Source organism: Bubalus kerabau, chromosome 5 (assembly GCF_029407905.1).
Source record: "Bubalus kerabau isolate K-KA32 ecotype Philippines breed swamp buffalo chromosome 5, PCC_UOA_SB_1v2, whole genome shotgun sequence".
Lineage (NCBI taxonomy): Eukaryota > Metazoa > Chordata > Mammalia > Artiodactyla > Bovidae > Bubalus > Bubalus kerabau.
Genome location: NC_073628.1, coordinates 46,446,452 through 46,469,493, shown reverse-complemented (window position 1 = coordinate 46,469,493; position 23,042 = coordinate 46,446,452). Strand labels below are relative to the sequence as shown.

At 38.4% G+C, this 23,042-nt stretch overlaps 1 protein-coding gene across 2 annotated transcripts in view; it reads right to left on the bottom strand.

Annotated features, from left to right (window-relative positions):
* The window catches only part of FOLH1 (folate hydrolase 1), a 74,907-nt gene extending 52,148 nt beyond the window's left edge, over positions 1-22,759 (bottom strand). For both annotated transcript variants that reach the window (XM_055581580.1, XM_055581581.1), the window contains exons 1-4: positions 22,517-22,759; positions 19,682-19,787; positions 13,638-13,824; positions 6,127-6,228 (exon numbers count right to left, since the gene is read on the bottom strand). In XM_055581580.1, coding sequence (XP_055437555.1) covers positions 6,127-6,228; positions 13,638-13,824; positions 19,682-19,787; positions 22,517-22,634 — 513 coding nt within the window. In that variant the 5' untranslated portion in view covers positions 22,635-22,759. The remainder of the gene's footprint in view (positions 1-6,126; positions 6,229-13,637; positions 13,825-19,681; positions 19,788-22,516) is intronic.
* Between the last annotated feature and the right edge of the window lie 283 nt (positions 22,760-23,042).

Sequence of the window (23,042 nt, the reverse complement as noted above, 5' to 3'; positions counted from 1 at the left end):
TCATTGTGGTGATCGTTTTGAAATATACAAAAATAATGAATCATGTTGTATAACTGAAACTAATAGAGTGTTATGGGTCAACTGTACTTCAAAAACAAATGCATAGAGATCAGATCTGTGGTTACCAGAGATGGAGGGTGAGGGGTAGTGGGTACTGGAGAAAGGCAGTCCACGTGTATAAACTTCCAGTTAAAAGATAAGTAAGTACTAGACTTGAAATGTACAACACAGTAAATAAAATTAATTCTGCTGTTATCTTATATAGGAAAGTTGTCAAGAGAGTAAATCCTAAGAGTTTTAATCACAAGAAAAAAAATTTTTTTTTCTATTTCTTTGTACCTTTATCACTAAATTTATTGTCATAATTTTGTCATGATGTATGTAAAGTCAAATCATTATGTTGTGTATCTTAAGCTCGTACAGTTGTTCTTGTTTAGTTGCTGAGTCGTGTCTGAGTCTTGTCACCCTGTGGAGTGTAGCCCGCCAGGCTCCTCTGTCCATGGGATTCTCCAGGCAAGAATACTGGAGTGGGTTGCCACTTCCTTCTGCAGGGGATCTTCCTGATACAGGGATCAAGCCCACGTCTTCTGCATTGCAGGCAAATTTTTCACTACTGAGCCACAAGGGAAGCCCCAAACTTATAGTCTTATACCAATTATATCTCAGTAAAACTAGAACATTCAGAAAACTAAGATTATGGCATCTGGTCCCATCACTTCATGGAAAATAGATGGGGAAACAGTGGAAACAGTGTTAGACTTTATTTTGGGGGGCTCCAAAATCACTGCAGATGGTGACTGCAGCCATGAAATTAAAAGACGCTTACTCCTTGGAAGGAAAGTTATGACCAACCTAGATAGCATATTGAAAAGCAGAGACATTACTTTGCCAACAAAGGTCCATCTAGTCAAGGCTATGGTTTTTCCAGTAGTCATCTATGGATGTGAGAGTTGGACTGTGAAGAAGGCTGAGCGCCGAAGAATTGATGCTTTTGAACTGTGGTGTTGGAGAAGAAAGACTCTTGAGAGTCCCTTGGACTGCAAGAAGATCCAACCAGTCCATTCTAAAGGAGATAGTCCTGGGTGTTCTTTGGAAGGAATGATGCTGAAGCTGAAACTCCAGTACTTTGGCCACCTCATGTGAAGACTTCACTCATTGGAAAAGACCCTGATGCTGGGAGGGATTGGGGGCAGGAGGAGAAGGGGACAACACAGGATGAGATAGCTGGATGGCATCACCAACTCCATGGACATGAGTTTGGGTGAACTCCAGGAGTTGGTGATGGACAGGGAGGCCTGGCTTGCTGCAATTCATGGGGTCGCAAAGAGTCGGACATGATTGAGCGACTGAACTCAACTGAAAACTACAAGAAAACAAATGAAAAAACAAAAAGAAACAAAAAAAATGTACAAAACTAATTGGGGAATTTTCATTGATTATAGAGTAAACCTATAAACTGAGTGCTTATCTTATAAAACTCTGTCTTCCCAGCCAGAAACATGATCTTCTTCATACATAATATTGTCACTGCTCAAAAAATTTCACTGTTCTTCAACCAGTTCACACTCATTTAATAATTTTTACAATTCATTTTATATTTGAGGGCTATTTTAAACTACCTATTTGTTATATTTTCTGCTATTACATATCATTTGTCCTTATATTTAATTGGTAATATCATGGCTATTTTTAAATAAAGAGCTATTAGTATTTTGGGGATATTCTGACTGTATCACTGTAAATAAAGAATGAGGAAATTAAGAAAGACCCAAAGTGTGAAAATATAAAGAGAACACTGGATAATGTCACAATAAAAGAATTCTTTTCAGTAAAAAGCATTATAGACAACATGAACAAATATGAATAAAATTAGAAGATGTTTGCAATATTTAAACCAATATGGGACGAATAACTAAAATATTTAAGAAACCACTGAAGTTAGTAAGAAAATGGCCAGAAATTCAACAGGAAAAATGGCTGGTAATCATTTCACAGCAAAACAATAACACAATCCAGTTCAGTTATTTGCTCAGTCATGCCCAACATTTTGTGACCCAAAGGACTGCAGCACACCAGGCTTCCCTTTCCATCACCAACTCCTGGAGCTTGCTCAAACTCATGTCCACCAAGTCAGTGATGTCATCCAACCATCTCATCCTCTGTGGTCCCCTTCTCCTCCTGCCCTCAATCTTTCCCAGCATCAGGGTCTTTTCCAATGAGTCAGTTCTTCACATCAGGTGGCCAAAGTGTTGGAGTTTCAGCTTCAGCATCAGTCCTTCCAATTAATATTCAGGATTGACTTCCTTTAGGATTAACTGTTTTGATCTCCTTAGTGTTCAAGGGACTCTCAAGGGTCATCTTCTCCAGCATCACAGTTTGAAAGCATCAATTCTTTGGTGCTCAGCTTTCTTTATGGTCCAACTCTCACATCCATACATGACTACTGAAAAAACCATAGCTTTGACTATATGGACCTCTGTCGGCAAAGTGACATCTCTGCTTTTTAACATGCTGTCTAGGTTTGTCATAGCTTTTCTTCCAAGGAGCGTCTTTTAATTTCATAGCTACAGTCACCATTTGCAGTGATTTTGGAGCCCAAGAAAATAAAGCCTGTCACTGTTTCCATTGTTTCCCCATCTATTTTCCATGAAGTGACTGGACCAAATACAAAAACAGAATAGTTTTTTGTTTTTCGAAAGTTGAGTTTGAAGCCAGCTTTTTCACTCTCCTCTTTCACCTTCATGAAGAGGCTCTGTAGTTTCTCTTCACTTTCTGCCATAAAGGTGGTGTCATCTGCATATTTGAAGTTATTGATGTTTCTCCCAGCAATCTTGATTCCAGCTTGTGCTTAATCCAGCCCAGCATTTCGCATGATGTACTCTGCATAGAAGCTAAATAAGCAGGGTGACAATATAGAGCTTTGACATAACTCCTTTCCTGATTTGGAACCAGTCCACTATTCCATGTCTGGTTCTAAGTGTTGCTTCTTGACCTGCATACAGATTTCTCAGGAAGCAGGTAAGGTGGTCTGGTATTTCCATGTCTTTCAGAATTTTCCACAGTGTTTTGTGATCCACAGAGTCAAAGGATTTGGTGTAGTCAATGAAGCAGAAATAGATGTTTTTCTGGAACTCTCTTGCTTTTTCTATGACCCAACAGATGTTGGCAACTTGATCTCTGGTTCCTCTGCCTTTTCTAAACCCATTTTGAACATCTGGAAGTTCTCAGTTCACGTACTGTTGATGCCTGGCTTGGAGAATTTTGAGCACTACTTTGCTAGTGTATGAAGTGAGTACAATTGTGCAGTAGTTTGAGCATTCTTTGGCATTGCCTTTCTTTGTGATTGGAATGAAAACTGACCTTTTCCAGTCCTGTGGCCACTGCTGAGTTTTCCAAATCTGCTGGCATTTGAGTGCAGCAGCACTTTAACAGCATCATCGTTTAGGATTTGAAATAGCTCAACTGGAATTCCATCACCTCCACTAGCTTTGTTCATAGAATCACAGAAAACTAACCAAACTAATCACATGGATAATAGCCTTGTCTAACTCAATGAAACTATGAGCCATGCCATGTAGGGCCACCCAAGATGAATGGGTCATCGTGGAGAGTTCTGACAAAACGTGGGCCACTGGAGAAGGAAATGGCAAACCACTTCAGTATTCTTGCCTTGAGAATCCCAAACTAACAAAAGAACACAATTAGATAGGCAAAATTTAGAAAGTTATATAACCTCAATTGTTGATGAAAATGTGAGGGAAAAGGAACGCTCATATATAGTGTTGCAAAGAGCGATAAACGGCTGCAGTCTGAACACTGTGAAATGTAGTGTTCCTTACAAACCAGCAATCCCACTACTGGTTTACTGTACACAGAGAAACCCTTGCAAGCCCACACAGGGGCATGTATGAGCACATGCTCTCCAACACTGTTTGTGGTAATTTAGATTTAGAGGCAAACCACATGTTTGCCACTAAGAGAATGGATAAGCTGCATGTGGTGTGCACATAACATGGGGGTACTATGCAACAGTAAAAAGTAATGAACCACTCTGACATAAAATAGATTTTTTTTAAATAGCTAATTGAAAATAGTCATGGACCAAGACCTAAGATATAGTATTTGCATATATTCAAAATATACCAATCACTAATAAGCCCATGTTTTTATAAGAATACATATATTCCTAAAAGTATAAATACATTACGGATGATGGCAGGGTATAGGGGATGTGGAGATAAGGAATGAGATTGAAAATAAGGATAAAAGATGAAAGGTAAGAAATTAAATTAGGAATCTTACATGGACCCATGATGGTAATGTGCCTTACCCAGAAGATAAAGTCTATGTAACTCTAGACACCTGAGATCTAAAATATATTATCTCTTCATTCCCAGTTTTTATATCCTTTATTTCTATGTCATGTCAATTACAAAGTAACTACAATGACTGTAAGGAACCTATTTATGTACAAATTTGGGGGAGAATTTTTCTAATATTGTGCCATTAACTATGATGTTAACTATTCATTTGAAACAAATTTCATACAACTGTAGAAAATACTCTAAACCTGTGAGAGTTTTTAAATATAAGTTAATCAAATGCATTAGAAAATAATAAAAAAGAGTATGTTTTTAAACTTTTCATATTAAAAAATATAGCATTGCCTAATATTAAATCATAGTTTAATAATTAATTAAAAACATAGGTTTATTGCCTATGTTTTTACAATAAACATTAACTGACTGGTGAAGTGTTTTAGTCGCTCAGTTGTGTCTGACTCTGCAACCCCTTTGACTGTAGCCTGGCAGGCTCTTCTGTCCATGAGATTTTCCACGTAAGAACACTAGAGTGGGCTGCTATTTCCTTGGAGCTTTAAATATCAATTCAGTTCTAAATGTAAATTTTTTACTAGGGATGTTTCTGATAATAGTCAAGTGTTTATCTCTCTATTAAGTGATACTTCAATATTCCAACTTCTTGGAATATCCTAGGTACCTCACACTCTATATGTCCAAAACTGAACCTGCTGCTGCTAAGTCACTTCAGTCATGTACGACTCGGTGCAACCCCATAGACGGCAGCCCACCAGGCTCCCCCGTCCCTGGGATTCTCCAGGCAAGAACACTGGAGTGGGTTGCCCTTTCCTTCTCCAATGCATGAAAGTGAAGTCGCTCAGTCCTGTTCGACTCTGTGCGACCCCATGGACTGCAGCCTACCAGGCTCCTCTGTCCATGGGATTTTTCAGGCAAGAGTACTGGAGTGGGTTGCCATTGCCTTCTCCGAAAACTGAATCTATCTGATGTCAAATACTATAGCAGGAGAGGTAACATTTTAAAAGACATTAATAAATTATATTCAACTCTTTCAAGTTTAGCTTTCTTATAAAAAACAAAGTACTATTTAAGAATCTAGGGATCTACCGTGAAAACTCAGATAATAAATATGCACACTGCCTTATTAAGTAAACCATACAAATTTTCTAAAAAGGATGTCTGTATTCTTCATTTGAAAATGGCAACAATTTCAAATTCTCATTCAGGTTCTTTATAAAATCAATCCAAGTCTTACAATGGTAGCAAAATATGTAGTATTTCCATATAGTGGAAATTAATTGGCAATAAAAAAAAGAACAATCTATGGAGAAGTGCAAAACATGTGAATTTTCACAGGTCCTATACTTACAAATGCTATCAATTCCATTTATATGAATTTCTAGTATAGGCAAAACTAATCAAAGGTGGCCAAAAAAAAAAAAAAAAAAAACATGGGAGAATGAGAATGACTGCCTTGGGAGTGTGTGGGGCTGACTGAGAAGGGGCTTAGAAGTACATTCTGAAGTGACAGTAATATTTTATGTGTAGATGGTGCTTTAATTACATAGGTGAATGCATTTGTCAAATAAATGTTCACTTTGGATATCCCCATCTCAGTGTGGTAAATTTTATCCTAAAAAACACTATGAATGCAAAATGTATACTCTTTCTTATTACTAAGACATTCTATTTCTTAAATGTAGAAAAAGATAAATTTGGATTACATCAAAAACCTCCACAATACCCCTTTAACTATTGCCTGCATGAACAAGGGAGTTCTGTTTGTTATTTTTATCACATGCATTTTTACCTCTGGCATTCCTTGTGGAGAAAAGGCACTAAAGGGTGGCACAATGTCTGAGACATTTTCATATCCTGGAGGAGGCGGTTCAAACAACGACGTGTTGAAAATCTAGAGAAGCAAAACATAATAATTAGAATCAAATCGGGTAAAGCTTAATTACTACTATCAAGCAAAGAAATGTGTATCATCTCTTTCGCCAGGAGAGGGTTAATCAAGATTTCTGTATTTTAAAGATGCAAATCAAAGAGCCAGACCTCTGCCAGACGCTGTGAGGAGTTCAAGAGGTGAATAAACTACAGACCCTCAGAGGGTCTACAAGCACCAGCTTTTGATTTAGAAGGAAAAGTTCACTTTCCAAATAAAAAAATAACATCATATAGTATTATTAGTTGGAGAAGGCAATGGCAACCCATCCAGTACTCTTGCCTGGAAAAGCCTATGGACAGGGGAGCCTGGTAGGCTGCAGTCCATGGGGTCATGAAGAGTCAGACACAACTGAGCAACTTCCCTTTCACTTTTTATTTTCATGCATTGGAGAAGGAAAGGGCAACCCACTCCAGTGTTCTTGCCTGGAGAATCCCAGGGACGGGGGAGCCTGGTGGGCTGCCGTCTATGGGGTCGCACAGAGTCGGACACAACTGAAGCGACTTAGCAGCAGCAGCAGCAGTGTTTTTACTCACTTATAAAAATGTTAAGCTAATTACTTATAAACAAATTAAAGGTTAAATTCAATTCTAACCAAACATAATTTTTCAAGTGTATCACTGACACTGTTAAGTGGGAATCAATATTATTTTACTTTCCAAACTACTAAAAGAAATAAAATTAATAAAATTAACCATTACCCCACCCCCCAAAAAGAAGAAAATTTTAAAAAAGGAGAGAGAAAAGGAACATTAGGGGGAAAAAGTAAAAGTAAAATTCATATAAGTAGTATTACTGTAAGTCAGTATAACAAATTTTTTTTTTAATTTTTAAAAAAAGCTTAGTACGTCAGACTAGATAAATTCAACTGTGTACCATTTTACAAGAAGTTACTTAAACATATGATCACAGTAAGTCTGAAAGTAACAATGCAGAAAAAGAAACACTAAACAAATACTGTTTATATCTAATGGGAAGAGCTCCAAACTACAGGAATTGACAGAATTCAAAATGGAAATAAAAATAATCCACCATTATGGTGAGAAAATCTAATATTCCTTTCCCAGTAATTAATAAAAATAGACAAAATGAGAGCACATCAAGGATAAAGGATATTTTAGCCAAACAATTAACAAATTTTAACTAATAAGCAAATATAAAATTATTAAACTCAACAACTGAAAATATTTTTTTCAAATAACAAGAGAACATTTATAAAAATTGATGACATAATAGACTAAAGAAATGACTGCAAAGGATTAGTGTCATACAAATTGCAATTATTTGTTCACAATGTAGTTAATTTAGAAAATCAGATCTTGTGAGATCTAGTTGAAGTAGTTCTTAGAAGGAAATGTATGGTTTTAAATACTCATATTAGAAAAGAAGAAAGGTCCAACATCAATAAATTAAGTATTCAAATGAAAATTTACAAAAAACAGCAAAATAGAGACTAGGAAGGTAAAAGGGGAACTTGAGAAAAAAATGTAATACAAATAAATAATATTAGGAGTAGAAAAACAGGCATATCTATAGATCTTGCAAAAAAGATAGTAAGAAAATACTAGGAAGAACTATGCCAATAATTGAAAACTTAGATGAAATGGAAAAATGCATTTAAAAAAAATTAAACTGACATAACAGTGCATTTTAAACAAATCTAAATAGTCCCATAACAAAAAAGAAATTGAATCAGTAGCTTAAAATCTTCCATAAAACAAAGTATCAAAACCAAGTGGTTTTCCTTTGATCTGAAATACTAAAAGATTTTTTAAATACAACACAACCTATTTCAGAGATTAAAAACTCATTTTATAAGACAAGTATAATCTAGAAATTATAACCAAATAAGCAAATTGCAGAAATACAGGCCAAACATGTTATCAATATAATAAATGTATACAGATATGAGTTGAAAACTCTACTACAGACTAATATTATACATTTCAAAAATGTAAACTAATCTAATAGTACATCATTTATTATAATTATCATTGTGAAAAAGAAAACTTATATGCTCATCTCGAAAGTTATCTAGAAAAAGAAAAAATTTCTGATAAAATTCAATATAAATTCATGACAAAAAAGTCCTGGTGAACTTGTAAAGTGAATTAGTGCATGCTGTGCTAAGTCGATTCAGTTGTCTCCAATCTCTGTGATCCCCGGGACAGAAGAGCATACTGGAGCGGGTTCCCGTGCCGTCCTCCAGGGGATCTTCCCGACCCAGGGATCGAACCCACGTCTCTTATGTCTCCTGCATTGGAAAGCGGGTTGTTTACCACTAGTGCCACCTGGAAAGCCCTGAATTAAGGTAAGCTGACATAAATATCAAAATTAAGGTGAAACATTAAAGACATTCAAGTCAAGGACACCTGCTGTCTTCACTTCCTTTCAATATTAAACTATAGGTCCTGGCCAGTGCAGTAATTTAAAGGTGCTGGGAGATGTAGAGAAAATCTGAGCTGACACTATACTGAAGCACCAATTACCTACTTCAGGTGCTGACAGAATCTCAAATGAAACCAAATCAACTACTACTCTTCAAAAATTCCCACATCTTCCATTTTTCCTGTAATTTTTCTCTGTAATAGAGAACAAACTGAACTGAATCACTGGGGGAGAGTCTAAGAAAAACTATATGTTGATTTTATATCCTGCAACTTTACTATAGTCATTGATTAGTTCTAGTAATTTTCTGGTGGAGTCTTTAGGGTTTTCTATGTACATAGAAAACCCTAAAGACTCCACCAGAAAATTACTAGAACTAATCAATGACTATAGTAAAGTTGCAGGATATAAAATCAACACACAGAAATCCCTTGCATTCCTATACACTAATAATGAGAAAACAGAAAGAGAAATTAAGGAAACAATTCCATTCACCATTGCAACGGAAAGAATAAAATACTTAGGAATATATCTACCTAAAGAAACTAAAGACCTATATATAGAAAACTATAAAACACTGGTGAAAGAAATCAAAGAGGACACTAACAGATGGAGAAATATACCATGTTCATGGATTGGAAGAATCAATGTAGTGAAAATGAGTATACTACCCAAAGCAATCTATAGATTCAATGCAATCCCTATCAAGCTACCAACAGCATTCTTCACAGAGCTAGAACAAATAATTTCACAATTTGTATGGAAAAACAAAAAACCTCGAATAGCCAAAGCGATCTTGAGAAAGAAGAATGGAACGGGAGGAATCAACCTACCTGACTTCAGGCTCTACTACAAAGCCACAGTTATCAAGACAGTATGGTACTGGCACAAAGACAGAAATATAGATCAATGGAACAAAATAGAAAGCCCAGAGATAAATCCACGCACATATGGACACCTTATCTTCGACAAAGGAGGCAAGAATATACAATGGATTAAAGACAATCTCTTTAACAAGTGGTGCTGGGAACTCTGGTCAACCACTTGTAAAAGAATGAAACTAGAACACTTTCTAACACCATACACAAAAATAAACTCAAAATGGATTAAAGATCTAAACATAAGACCAGAAACTATAAAACTCCTAGAGGAGAACATAGGCAAAACACTCTCTGACATACATCACAGCAGGATCCTCTATGACCCACCTCCCAGAATATTGGAAATAAAAGCAAAAATAAACAAATGGGACCTAATTAACCTTAAAAGCTTCTGCACATCAAAGGAAACTATTAGCAAGGTGAAAAGACAGCCTTCAGAATGGGAGAAGATAATAGCAAATGAAGCAACTGACAAACAACTAATCTCGAGAATATACAAGCAACTCCTACAGCTCAACTCCAGAAAAATAAATGACCCAATCAAAAAATGGGCCAAAGAACTAAATAGACATTTCTCCAAAGAAGACATACAGATGGCTAACAAACACATGAAAAGATGCTCAACATCACTCATTATCAGAGAAATGCAAATCAAAACCACTATGAGGTACCATTTCACACCAGTCAGAATGGCTGCAATCCAAAAGTCTACAAGTAATAAATGCTGGAGAGGGTGTGGAGAAAAGGGAACCCTCTTACACTGTTGGTGGGAATGCAAACTAGTACAGCCACTATGGAGAACAGTGTGGAGATTCCTTAAAAAACTGGAAATAGAACTGCCTTATGATCCAGCAATCCCACTGCTGGGCATACACACTGAGAAAACCAGAAGGGAAAGAGACACGAGTACCCCAATGTTCATCGCAGCACTGTTTATAATAGCCAGGACATGGAAGCAACCTAGATGTCCATCAGCAGATGAATGGATAAGCAAGCTGTGGTACATATACACAATGGAGTATTATTCAGCCATTAAAAAGAATACATTTGAATCAGTTCTAATGAGGTGGATGAAACTGGAGCCTATTATACAGAGTGAAGTAAGCCAGAAAGAAAAACACCAATACAGTATACTAACGCATATATATGGAATTTAGAAAGATGGTAACAATAACCCTGTGTACGAGACAGCAAAAGAGACACTGATGTATAGAACAGTCTTATGGACTCTGTGGGAGAGGGAGAGGGTGGGAAGATTTGGGAGAATGGCATTGAAACATGTAAAATATCATGTATGAAATGAGTTGCCAGTCCAGGTCCGATGCACGATACTGGATGCTTGGGGCTGGTGCACTGGGACGACCCAGAGGGATGGAATGGGGAGGGAGGAGGGAGGAGGGTTCAGGATGGGGAACACATGTAAACCTGTGGCAGATTCATTTTGATATTTGGCAAATCTAATACAGTTATGTAAAGTTTAAAAATAAAATAAAATTTAAAAAAAAAAAAAAAAAAAAAAAAAAGAAATGCAAAAAAAAAAAAAAAAAAGAAAAACTATACTAAAGTGCAATAAGAATCCACCTTGAGACAAAGTCATCACATCAGCAAGTCTTTCAGTCAAGGGAGTCTTCAACCTGGTCTCACTTGATTTGCCTTTATGGTAACCTTCAATTTTACAGCACCACTGAGCAGGTGGACTTCACATCCAGTTTATGAGTTATTCCAACAACTGGGAAAAGTTTCTTATGGTCAAGGAAATGACTCTTTTGGGTGACTTCATCAAAGACAGACAATACACCCTTGAGCAATGTTCACTATCCAACATTCACTAACATAGCCTCAAACTATGTATTCTGAGTATAACTAAAATAATTTTGGTTTACAAATTTTTATTTAACTTTTGCAACATAAAAAGGCAATATATATATATATATATAGTTCAATCTATATGGCACATTGTCCCTACATAAATAAAGAGAAAATAATGCATAATATGTATTGAAAACATTTCTGGTAGAATCTATAAAATATTAATCATATTTGTTGTCTGTGGGAAGGAGAACATGCCTGTGCCACGCAGGACAGTAAAGTTCGCCGTTTACCTAGCTTAGCTATGAACGGTCAGTCACATTAACTGATCTGGGAGATGGGGACCCAGTAAGAGAGTATCTGTAGTTGGCAGAGGGGTGAGAATAGAGCTGAACTGTCACCAGATCAAAAGAAAATGCCTGAATCTGAAACACAAGCACTACAAGCGCATCATTTAAAGAAGCAGAGGTATACATCAAAAGAATCAACTCAGGGCTGCACAGTGACTCCCTCAGGGAAGAGGGAAATAGGGAAGAAGCAAGGCCCTTTGAAGAACTGTGTGAATATTTATGTGCAGGTATAACTGGATAAAAACAAAACTGAATTAATGATATAACTTTCAAAAAAGTTAATAAGCTTTTGGCAGCTAACCCCATTCAGGAAAACCTCCAAAATGAAACTTCTAATTATATGTTTATGTTATGCGACAGGCTTTAGAAATTTCATAAATGCTTATAATAGGAAAAACAAATAATGAAATGGAATAAAAGCAAAGGTAGGGATGAAACTGGGAAGTGAAGAGGAAGAAAAGAGAAGAAAAATGAAAGTTTGTTATTTTCCTCATTGTATACAATCACCAAACTTGAGAAATCAAATTTGGTTTAATGCATTTTTTTAACCTTGTATTTTTTTAACCTTAATTTTTTTTTTTAATTTTACAGTGTAGTTTTGGTTTCTGCCATACAACAATGCAAATCAGTCTTAATTATACATACACGTCATCACAGAGCACCAGACTGGGCTCCCTGTGCTACACAGGGACTTCTCACCAGCTGTCCATCTTAAACCAATAGTGTATATATGTTGATGCCACTTTCTCCATTCGTCTCACTCTCTCCCTCCCCCACTGTTTCCACGTATTTTTTAATATTACTGGCATTTTACTACGTGATCAAATACTCTTCCTAAATATACTTTTAAAGACTCTTTAATAATTATATAGATAATGTCACCACTTATAAAGGCTACGGAATTTTATGGAGTATATTGGTATTCCCCGTACCAACCTTAAAAATATTTTTATAATTGTGAAATGGTTTGACAGTATTTTTAAAAGTTAAACTGTATTAACTACTATAATTTAAAAAGAGTGAATATGTAAAGTTTCAACTCATATTAGGAAATTTACCATGGGATTATATCACTGACTACAAAATAGCATATTAATCATTAAGACGAGGCTGATTCATTAGTCAATAAGAGGAGGTGATTAAAAATTTGTATGTACAAAAATCACATGATATTTTGTGCTGACCAATCAAACTGGATACATTTGAAGCTATATGCAATTTAGAAGCTCCAGCGAAGGGGACTCAAGAAAGCTATCTAGAGGAAAAGGGCTATTTTAGATATGGATATGGTAGCTCTAAGGCAAATAGTGATGAATATGTGAGTTATATTTTATGAGTTTTCATATTGAATATACATCATGATATGAAATATCTCAACTACTTGTATCATCTTCTTTTCCAATTATGTGCCCTAACTAGCAAAGAAGATTGCAAATTTTTAGCATAGATGTAATTCTTGAGTGTTTCTCTCCAAACTCTCTTCTTTCCAAATGCCCACACCCAAGTTCTGGGTACACAGCTGAATACATGATCATAGGAAATATAATCATGAATTACCAATAAAAACCTACTGGCTCAAACAACACATCTCTCAATTTCCTAGCATCCTCAAATTGATGCATGATCTTTTATCATCTGAACCAATCAAAAGTGTATCTAATTTAGCCGCAGTTTACTAACATATCATATTTTGTTAGTGAACAATAGTTAAAAAGAAGAAAATAGCAACTGCCATCAAGCATCAATTTCTCAGAATCTTTTCAACATCACGTTATATTCAAACATCATTAAGAAAGAGTTGGCACCAATAGTAAGATCATTAAAGGCATCATTCACAAGTGTCAATACTGATTTCTATCAGCCTTTGGAGATGGCACAGGGCATTCTTTTACAGAAGGCATTTCAAAAGAGAAGATGGGGGAGCTTATTTTTTCTTTCTTTTTACCTCATTTCCATCTTCATCAATTATTGAGATGTAGTTGGGAACAGTCTCATTTGGATAGGACAACAGGACATCATAATGGGCTAACTCAACAGAATCCAGGCCAAATTCTTTCCACTGAGCTTGAATTTCCTTTGCAAGCTGGAAGTTTTGTTCTGTTCCAGCTAAATGCGGTATCCGTGTAAAATTACTGTTGAACAAAAATTGAAAGTAGTTAGAAATTGTTTAGTCAGCCTTTGTCTTAAGTCAACAACCAAATAAAGCAGATTTACATTAAAAAAAAATACTTTCAAATGCTACACTTTAAAAAAGCAAAGTGGTACCATTATGACGTCAAATAGATTTTAAAGTGTTTTAAAATCTTCATGCTCTAATTTGTACTCATTCAAGAGAAAAATCAGAAAAAGTGATCTTCATAGAGAATTGGTATGTGTACACCTGTAGAGGATCTCTCCATATTAGATGAGGAAAGTGTTCTATTCTTTCCTTAAGACTCAGGCATATTTGAACTTTCATGGAATTATCTATTTATTTCACCTTGTAAAATATAATTGGAAAGTAAAAAATATTTTCAGCCAAAGATCAAGCTGTGACATTCCAAGAACTACTGATAATCACATTTATTTTAAAATAATGAACATTATAGCCAAGTGAGAAACCTTTTGATTAGCAGCCATTTTAAATTGTCTTCTTTAAGAAGTAATTTGGACATATTTACAGAAGCTCAAACTGAATCTTTTGTATTCCAATCACCATGCATTCTAGGTATAATACTAAAAATCAACAATAAGAATTAGTCTGACCAAGAATATCTTTAACAAATAACAAACTATGTGGCTAAAATTTTAGCTACCACAAATATTTTCAAGAATAGACTAATTTCTCATTTAGTATGTGTAGATACTGGGGCTTTTGTTTTAAAGTTCTCTTTCTTGGAAATTTGTTGTTTCCTTGAAGATTCAGTTCACTGTTATTTTCAATTTACATCAAGAAAAAAAATCCCATATGACAAAGCATCATGTGTGATGAAACGACATTTATTCATTTCTAGCTTATAAATGTCTTGAGCTTCATGAATTTCTCATTCTAATTATGTAGGTTTTTCTAAACTCAATCTACTTCCATTCTTACAGTGATTAAAAAAAAAACAAACGAATAACTAACATAGCTATAGTCGTCCTAATTTCAAGTGTTGAATCCCTTAAAAAAAAATAAGGGAGGAAGGGGAATCCTGGGATTAATTTTATAATTAGAGTAAAATCATTTAAATTGTTATTTACAAAAACAGTACTACAATTCTCATTCAATAAATATTTAGAAGTTTAAAACCCTACATAGGATTTCTAATGTATATTTGCAAAATAAAGTAATGAAAAGAACACAATTTTAAGAGGCAGCTGAGGCATCTATGCATTTCCTCATCAACCTGGAAAGAAAACATTACACAGCCAACATGTTGCTATTTTATTCCCTATTACACAAATCCAAACTGTAACATAACTAAAATAGACACAAAGTATGCAAATTTCCTGAAGTCATAGCTATAACTCTACTCTTATATGAAAGAATTGTTACGGGAGGCTTGACCCTGCCCACACAAACACACACACACAGGAGATAATTATCAGACTTTATTATCGAAATGACTCCCCTAAAACTAAATTCCCCTGCCAAGTTCATGATGAACCTCTCTATCCAAACAAACCTTATTCCTTTTTCCCATTTGGTCTCTATTCCTGTCAGGATTAAGGAGTGTCAAAGAAAAAGGCGGACTGAAACCAAGCAGTACCTCGAAGGGCCCTCCCAGATACAAAAGCCCCACAGTGCCCCCATTTATATTTTGTAGTAAAAGGCTTTAATCTCCTAGGCCTTCCCTGAGTTCCAAAGAGCAGACACAAGCAATTACCATTATGGAAGTGAGCGAATACAGAAATAAAGGAAAAGTGGTAAAGCAAGAAAAGTAATGATAGTTGAAACAATATAACAATCTGATGCATATCTTTGAGCTGTTCTGCAGAAACTGAGATCCCCACATAGCTGGAGTATGGTGACTACGTGTTGACCACAAGGACATAGACCTGAGACTACTTAGAACCACAAAGTTGATGATTCAGATTTCTGAAACAACATCTGGTTACCTCATCACCAACCAATCAGAAGAAAGTCCATGAGCTGCAACCAGCTTCTCAAATGTTGTCTTTAAAAACCCTCCCCTTGAAAGCCATCTATGATTTCCGGTCATTTGAGTTTGAGGTGTCTGTTCTCTCTATTTGGCACCCTATAATAAACACCGTACTCCTTCTCCTCAACCCAGTGTCAGTAGATTGACTTTGCTGCCCATCAGGCTAGCAGACCCAAGTTTCATCAGGTAACATGATGAGTGAAATTCCTGGTAAAAGTTTTGTTGTTATCAATTGACATACAACAAGCATGCTATGATCAGCGTTAGAATCCATTCATTTGGAGAAAAGTTGATCCTAAAAATGACAAGTAGGAAAAAAAGATGTGTTTCCAAGGATAAATAAAATCAATTGCCACAAAATTGGTGTACTACAGGTTTTGCCACCGTCTTGTTGTATGATCCTGGCCATGTCTTAAATTTCTCATTCGTTGTGAGTGCTTAGTGGCTCAGTTATGTCTGACTCTTGAAGATCCCCATGGTCTGTAGCCCACCAGGCTCCTCTGTCCATGGGATTCTCTAGGCAAGAATACTGGAATTGGTTGCCATTTCTTCTTCCAGGGGATCTTCGCAACCCAGGGATGGAACCCAAGGCTCTAGTGTCTCCTGCATTGCAGATGACAGGATTCTTGGCCCTCTGAGCCATCAGAGAAGCCCTCTCATTCATACAGAAGGAGAAAATTGCTACCTCACTAATACACAAAGATCTGAGGCTCAATGAGACAACTGGTAATAAACAGAAGTTCCTATTTTTTTGTTTTAATCAATTGAGAAGTGTGTCACAATTTCTTGACCTACTAGAATATCAAGTTATTTTTTAATTTATTTGAATAATTTATTAACTATCCAAAATAGCTAACATCGTGCATTTAAAAAATAGGCACATACATCTCTGTCTGGCTAAAGAACTTTAAATATGTCCTAAGTATCATTATGTCATCTCAATTAATAAAGGGAGCTATTGATGTATGTTTTAATACACTACATTTGGTTTACGAATGAACAATGCTTAGAGACATTAGGTGACTTAAAGACAACCAGTGAAAGGTAGAACCAGTTTTCAAATGCAGATCAGTGAAATTCTAAAACATTCCTCTAAAATAACCTTGTCCTTCAGAACATGTGGAGGAAGAATGCAAAATAATGAACAAATCTGAGACTTTTACCAGGTATTACAAAACAAAAGGAAAACACAGGACAACCTTGCACGCCTAGGGAGACTGAAAAGGCAGTCCGTCCTTAATCCTCCCAGAGTCAAGTAACTTCGAAACAGTAGAGAATCTTTAGCAGTAAAGCAAAGGGTTAGAAAAGGGGAAAAGACAGATCTGAGCCTTTAATGACCCCTGACCTACAGGTATAAACAGACTGAACAGCTCCAATGGACAAATGGCAAACTGGAATTATGGGGAGTTCAGGAGGCTTCTGGAAAGTCTGTGGCCCTTGGAGGGGTGAGTGGGGGTTCTCTTCATCTCTTTTTGTGTTAATGGTGAAAATTCTTGAGTTCTAAATGATGCCAAGCAGGGCCCTGCGGGGTTTCAGGCATGGAGGCCTTTTTGTCCCCCACTTCTCTAGGCAAGACTCTACCTTCATGACCTTCCCTGAGTTCCAAAGTGCAGACTCAAACAGCTGCTAATTAAGAGAGGAACAGCCAGGAAACCACCTGAAATATGGTGAGATTAAAGGAACCAGAAAAACTCATCAAGTTTAGGAGACCCAACCACATGAGACCCTGTACACATCCTAACCTTGTCAGTTTGCAGAAGAATGCTAATACCTTGATCCTTGTCACATAACCCTATCTGACTATTCAACCTCTTCCATTCTCCAGGGCTTCCCTGGTGGCTCAGATGGTAAAGAGTCCGCCTACAAGGCAGGAGACCCGAGTTCGATTCCTGGGTTGGGAAGATCCCCTGGAGGAGGAAATCATTACCCACTCCGATATTTGTGCCTGGAGAATCCCCATGGACAGAGGATCCTGGCAGGTTATAGTCCATGGGGTCACAAAGTCGGACAGGACTGAGCGACTAACCCTATACACTATACTATTCTCCAGGGAGAGAAGCACAGTTCTTGAGGTACTCCCCCTCTGCCTGCCAAAGAAATAAAGTCACTCTTTCCTCCTCCATAACTGTCTCCATATTCCTGTTCATCATCGGTACACAGAGAGGCAAGATTTTGGCAACATAAACAGAAGATCTTGGTCAAGGCCATGGAGAATAAGCAAAAAGCTGAGGGCCCAGAAAGTGAGAAGGTATTCATTTTTCTTCTTTGCTGGCCACTCCATGTCACAGAGGATGAGATGGTTGGATGGCATCATTGACTCAATGGACATAAGTTTGAGCAAACTCCGGGAGATAGTGAAGGACAAGGAAGCCTGGCGTGCTGCTGTCTATGGGGTCCCAAAGAGTCAGACACGACTTGGCGACTGAATAACAACAACCGTGTCACAGGTCAGAAAAGAAAAAAGGAAGCAGAGGTAGCACCTGTCTAGGAGTGAAGATTATGTCTAGCCAGACTTCCACTTTCATTACATCTATTATACATAACTACAGTAAAAGACATGCAAGAGGCAGAAAAATTTCCACAAAAAAATTTTTTTAATTCCATATCTCTCACCAGAAATGGCCCTTATAAAGACTTGACAGATGCCCTAGCAAATTTTATTCATAGTTTTAATTTTAAAGACTATGTGTATATTCTCTCTGGTGTTAGTTGCCTCGTTATGTCCAACTCCTTGAGATCCCATGGACTGCAGCCCACCAGGCTCTTCTATCCATAAATTCTCTAGACAAGATATTGGAAAATGTAGTCATTCCCTTCTCCAGGGGATCTTCCCAACAAAGGGATCAAACCCAGGTCTGCTGCATTGCCTATCTATCTATCTGTTCACTTGCCTGTTTTTATATAAAATTATAACTTGCACTGGAGAAGGCAATGGCACCCCACTCCAGTACTTTTGCCTGGAAAATCCCATGGACGGAGGAGCCTGGTAGGCTGCAGTCCATGGGGTCGCTAAGAGTCGGACACGACTGAGTGACTTCACTTTCACTTTTCTCTTTCATGCACTGGAGAAGGAAATAGCAACCCACTCCAGTATTCTTGCCTGGAGAATCCCAGGGACGACGGAGCCTGGTGGGCTGCCGTCTATGGGGTCGCACAGAGTCGGACACGACTGAAGTGACTTAGCATAGCATAGCATAGCATAACTTGCATTCATAAAGGAATCCTTTAATCATTATCAGGACTTCAAGTATTTTGTTTTGAAAGAGTCTAAGTATTCCAATCAATTACTCAATAAAAGTGTTTTATTTTTAGTTGTCTTGCAAATACCTTTTAAATTTATTCATTTACTCTTTTTCTCCATACCAGGGATAGCTATTTCAGGAAATAGACAGCAGGTTTTTACACTAGGTCACACATATGCTCTCTAATTTCATGCTCATCATAACAGTATCACTATTCCCATTTTACAGATGTGAAAATGAAAGCTCAGGAAGGTTACATATTCACTCAAAGTTATGTTAATATCAATAGGCAAAGATGGAATTTAAACTTGTCAATGTCCGACTTCAAAGTCCAAATTTATTCTTTTGACTTAAATACATTATCTTCCTCTAAAACAGGAGTCAGCAAACTATGTTTTAAGCTGGCTCTTTACAGGAAAAGTATGCTGACACCTACTTTAAAACATCTATCATGATAAAGTTCAGCTGAGGGTACCATCCTTTTGAGATGAAATGTGATACAAGATCTTCAATAATAAGACTTTTTTTTAAAGTCAGTTTCTGTTTATGAAATAATGGATCAAGCTTCTAAACAGAATAACAAAATTTTTCAACTTGATATAAACTTCGAAGTATCTGCTTACTACAAGAAGGTCTTGATGTTCTCTGCTTTCAACTCATCCAAAAACGCTTTCTTTACATTATGCTGTGGAATGTTAGTAGCTTCATTGGAGGACTTTATAAACCATCCTGCAAAAGACAAACAAATATAGGAATGGGGTATGAGCTTACAGACAGAGCATATTTTTCCTTATTATTTTATTTATCATATGTAAAACACAAATTGTCCATGACCTCTGGCATTAACTGAGATTTCCTAAAGTTTTCTCTTGCCTACCTCCATCGGAAAAAAAATCATGCAGACAGACTTAATTACAAATCAGTCACAATATATTTTAATCCAATTTCATTATGTATTGCTGTTATTCTAAGAAATGCTTTATGATATTAGCACTAAAATTAAATACACTTCAACTAATGGGGAAAAGGAAAGCCGAAAGGAGATCCACCTTCTTTCTCCTTCAAGCTTCTATCCCCAGTGACTACTCCTCTGCTGACCCAGAAGAAATATTTAGTAGATGTTTAATGAATTATGAATATATTTCACGTACATAAATCATTTCAAAGAGTTGAAGGCAATTCAGTCTTGTAATCTGTTCTGGTTCTGACATTAAAACAAAGTGTGATAAAATATTCTGTGCTTCCAGTTGAAGGCAGGCTTGAGAAGTCCAACTTCAGAGAGCTACAATGAAACTGCAAGACACCCAACATCTCTGCAAGACAGAGGCTAGAGGCAACGGGCAGGCAGTTCGCCCAAGACCATGATCCCTTGTAGTTGGCTTCATGACAGATATTCAGCTAAATGATACGATTTGTGCATAAATGGTTACCAAAACCACCCAGCTAGCTTTCATGGAGCTTTCCAATTATTAATCACATACATGCTACACACATGCATATATACATGTGTATTGAAATAAACGGTTGGCAGCAAATGGAAATACAGTTCCACCAGTATGTTTAAAAAACGAAAAAAGGGACTTGGAAACGACTTTAAGATCAGAGCACACGGGGGATGAAATGCTTGAATCGAGATCTGAAAAATGAATTGGATAAAGAGGATGGAGGCTGTGGGAGGAAAGGAGCAGAGAATCCTAGGGAAAAATTAACATTAATAAAGAATGCACTCTGTGTAAGCCACTGTATGGGGCCAGGGCAACACTGGGTACACACTCAGTCGCTTCAGTCGTGTCTGACTCTTTACAGCCCCGTAGACTGTAGCCTACCAATCTCCTCTGTCCACGGGGTTCTCCAGGCAAGAATACTGGAGTGGGTTGACATGCCCTCCTCCAGGGGATCTTCCCAACCCAGGGATTTAACCTGAGTCTCCTGCATTGCAGGTTGATTCTGTACCCACTGAGCCACCTGGGAAGCACAAGGGCAACACTAAGAAGCACAAAATGCTTCTAAAAGACAGAGAAGACTTCCCTGGTGGTACGGTGGATGGGAATCCACTTGCCAACACAGGGGACACAAGCTGGATCCCTGGTTCGGGAAGACTGTACATGCCAGGGGCAACTAAGCCTCAGTGTCACAACTGTTGAACCTAGAAGCCAAGAGGTCCAACTGTTGAGCCGTGTGACCCCCACTCCTGGCAACTAGAAAGCTCGAGCACAGCAAGACCCATCGTGGCCAAAAAAAAAAAAAAGACACATAAAATCCTAATCTTTGTGCTAATCTTGCCGAGTGAATTTCCCACATTTTCAGTTGAGACAAGTGAAACTCAAGGTGGCCGGTGTCCTTAATGAGCACACTTATCTCACCTAAGCCCCACAGCAACCCTGATATCCACATTAGTTATGAGCACAATGTGGTTCAAAGGGCACAAAGCAAGCAAAAAGAGACTGAGTTCGAGCCAGTTTTATTGGAGAAGAAAATGGCAGCCCACTCCAGTATTCTACGCTGGAGAATCCCATGGCAGGCTCCTCTGTCCATGGGGTTGCAAGAGTCGGACATGACTTAGCGACTAAACTACTATTCCTAGCAAGTTTATGCCCTGGTCTTCTAAATCCCAGAAAGAGAGCCCAGAATTCATAGTAGGGGTAAACTACCTGGGGATACCTTACACTAGTCTTGTGCATTGAAGTACAATTAGAAGCATCTCCTCACCAGGAAAGAATAAAGTGCCAATTTACTATTCCCAGTAAGTTACAGATACTATTCTTTCAAAGATTGACAAACTGAGGCTAAGAGACTTCCTCACTTGCTCAAGGTCAGGAAGAAGTTGCTCAGTCTTTAAGAAAAATCTCAGCGTTGCTCCCTGATTACCTTGGAGAGTTGGGTTAGGTCTGCAAATTAGTACACAGGGGAAAACTTGAAAGCACTGCTGTTAAAGTTCTGTTCAGAGCACTGACAATAAGGTCAGCCAGTTACTAACTGTTCCTCTATTACTTACTTCCAAAAAGAGAGAAAGGGGCTCCTGAGAAGCAATGCTCAGCGCTCTCCTCAATGTACACAAGACTAGATAAAGACCCCGAAGAGGTAAGAGTCGTTTCTTACAAAGCTTCTTGGACAACCTAGCAAATGCCCCCCAGATCCTGCAGAAAGGTGCCAATTTCTCGCAGGCCTGCCGTCGGTGGAACTTTCTCAAGTTCAGTTTCAGGGTTTCTGCACTCTCCTCCTGACCCTGGGTGCCTGTCCTACAGCAGCCCGTTCAGAACGCAAACGTGCACCGTCCCCGGCAACTAAGTCCCACCTAACTCGCGGGAGCTGGTCCGCACGCCCCCCAGCCCGATCCCCGCCCCGGAGCCCAGCAGCAGTATCCCCCGCGGCAGGGGGCCCCGGAGCCCGGCGGGCCGCGGGGCAGCCGGGCGGGCGGGGGCCGAGCATGGCGCGGACCCCGGTCCTCCCCCTCGTACCTAAAAGGAAGCCGAGGACGAAGAGGCCGGCGCCCAGCACCACGGCCCCCGCGCAGAGCCGGCGCGGACGGCGCCAGGCCACCGAGGCCGAGTCGGTTTCGTGAAGCGGGTTCCACATCACGGCGCGCGGCGGCGGGGCCTCCGGGACCTTGCGGCGGCACCGCTGCAGCCTCGTGGGCGGCTGGGCAAGGGCGCCTTTCCCCGCCCCGCGCGGATCAGCCCGGCAGCCGGGAGTGCGCTCCCCGCCCGGGCTCCGCGGATTCCGCCCCGAGACTCGGTCCGCTCGACTCTCAACCAATCCGGGAGAGCGAGAGGAGGAGCCGTCCCGGAGCAAACCCCGACTCCGCGGAGAGGTGCTTAAAAAAGAGAAAAAGTTTAGCTTGAGGATTTCTAGCCCTTATTTTAAAATGAAAGGAAAAGGAGGAACAAAGGGAAGGAGGAAGCGAAGGACAAACGCTTCTCCTTTCTACACTCCCAGGCCACAGTCCTATGGACAGAAAGAAAACTGCTTCAAGCGGAATTCAAT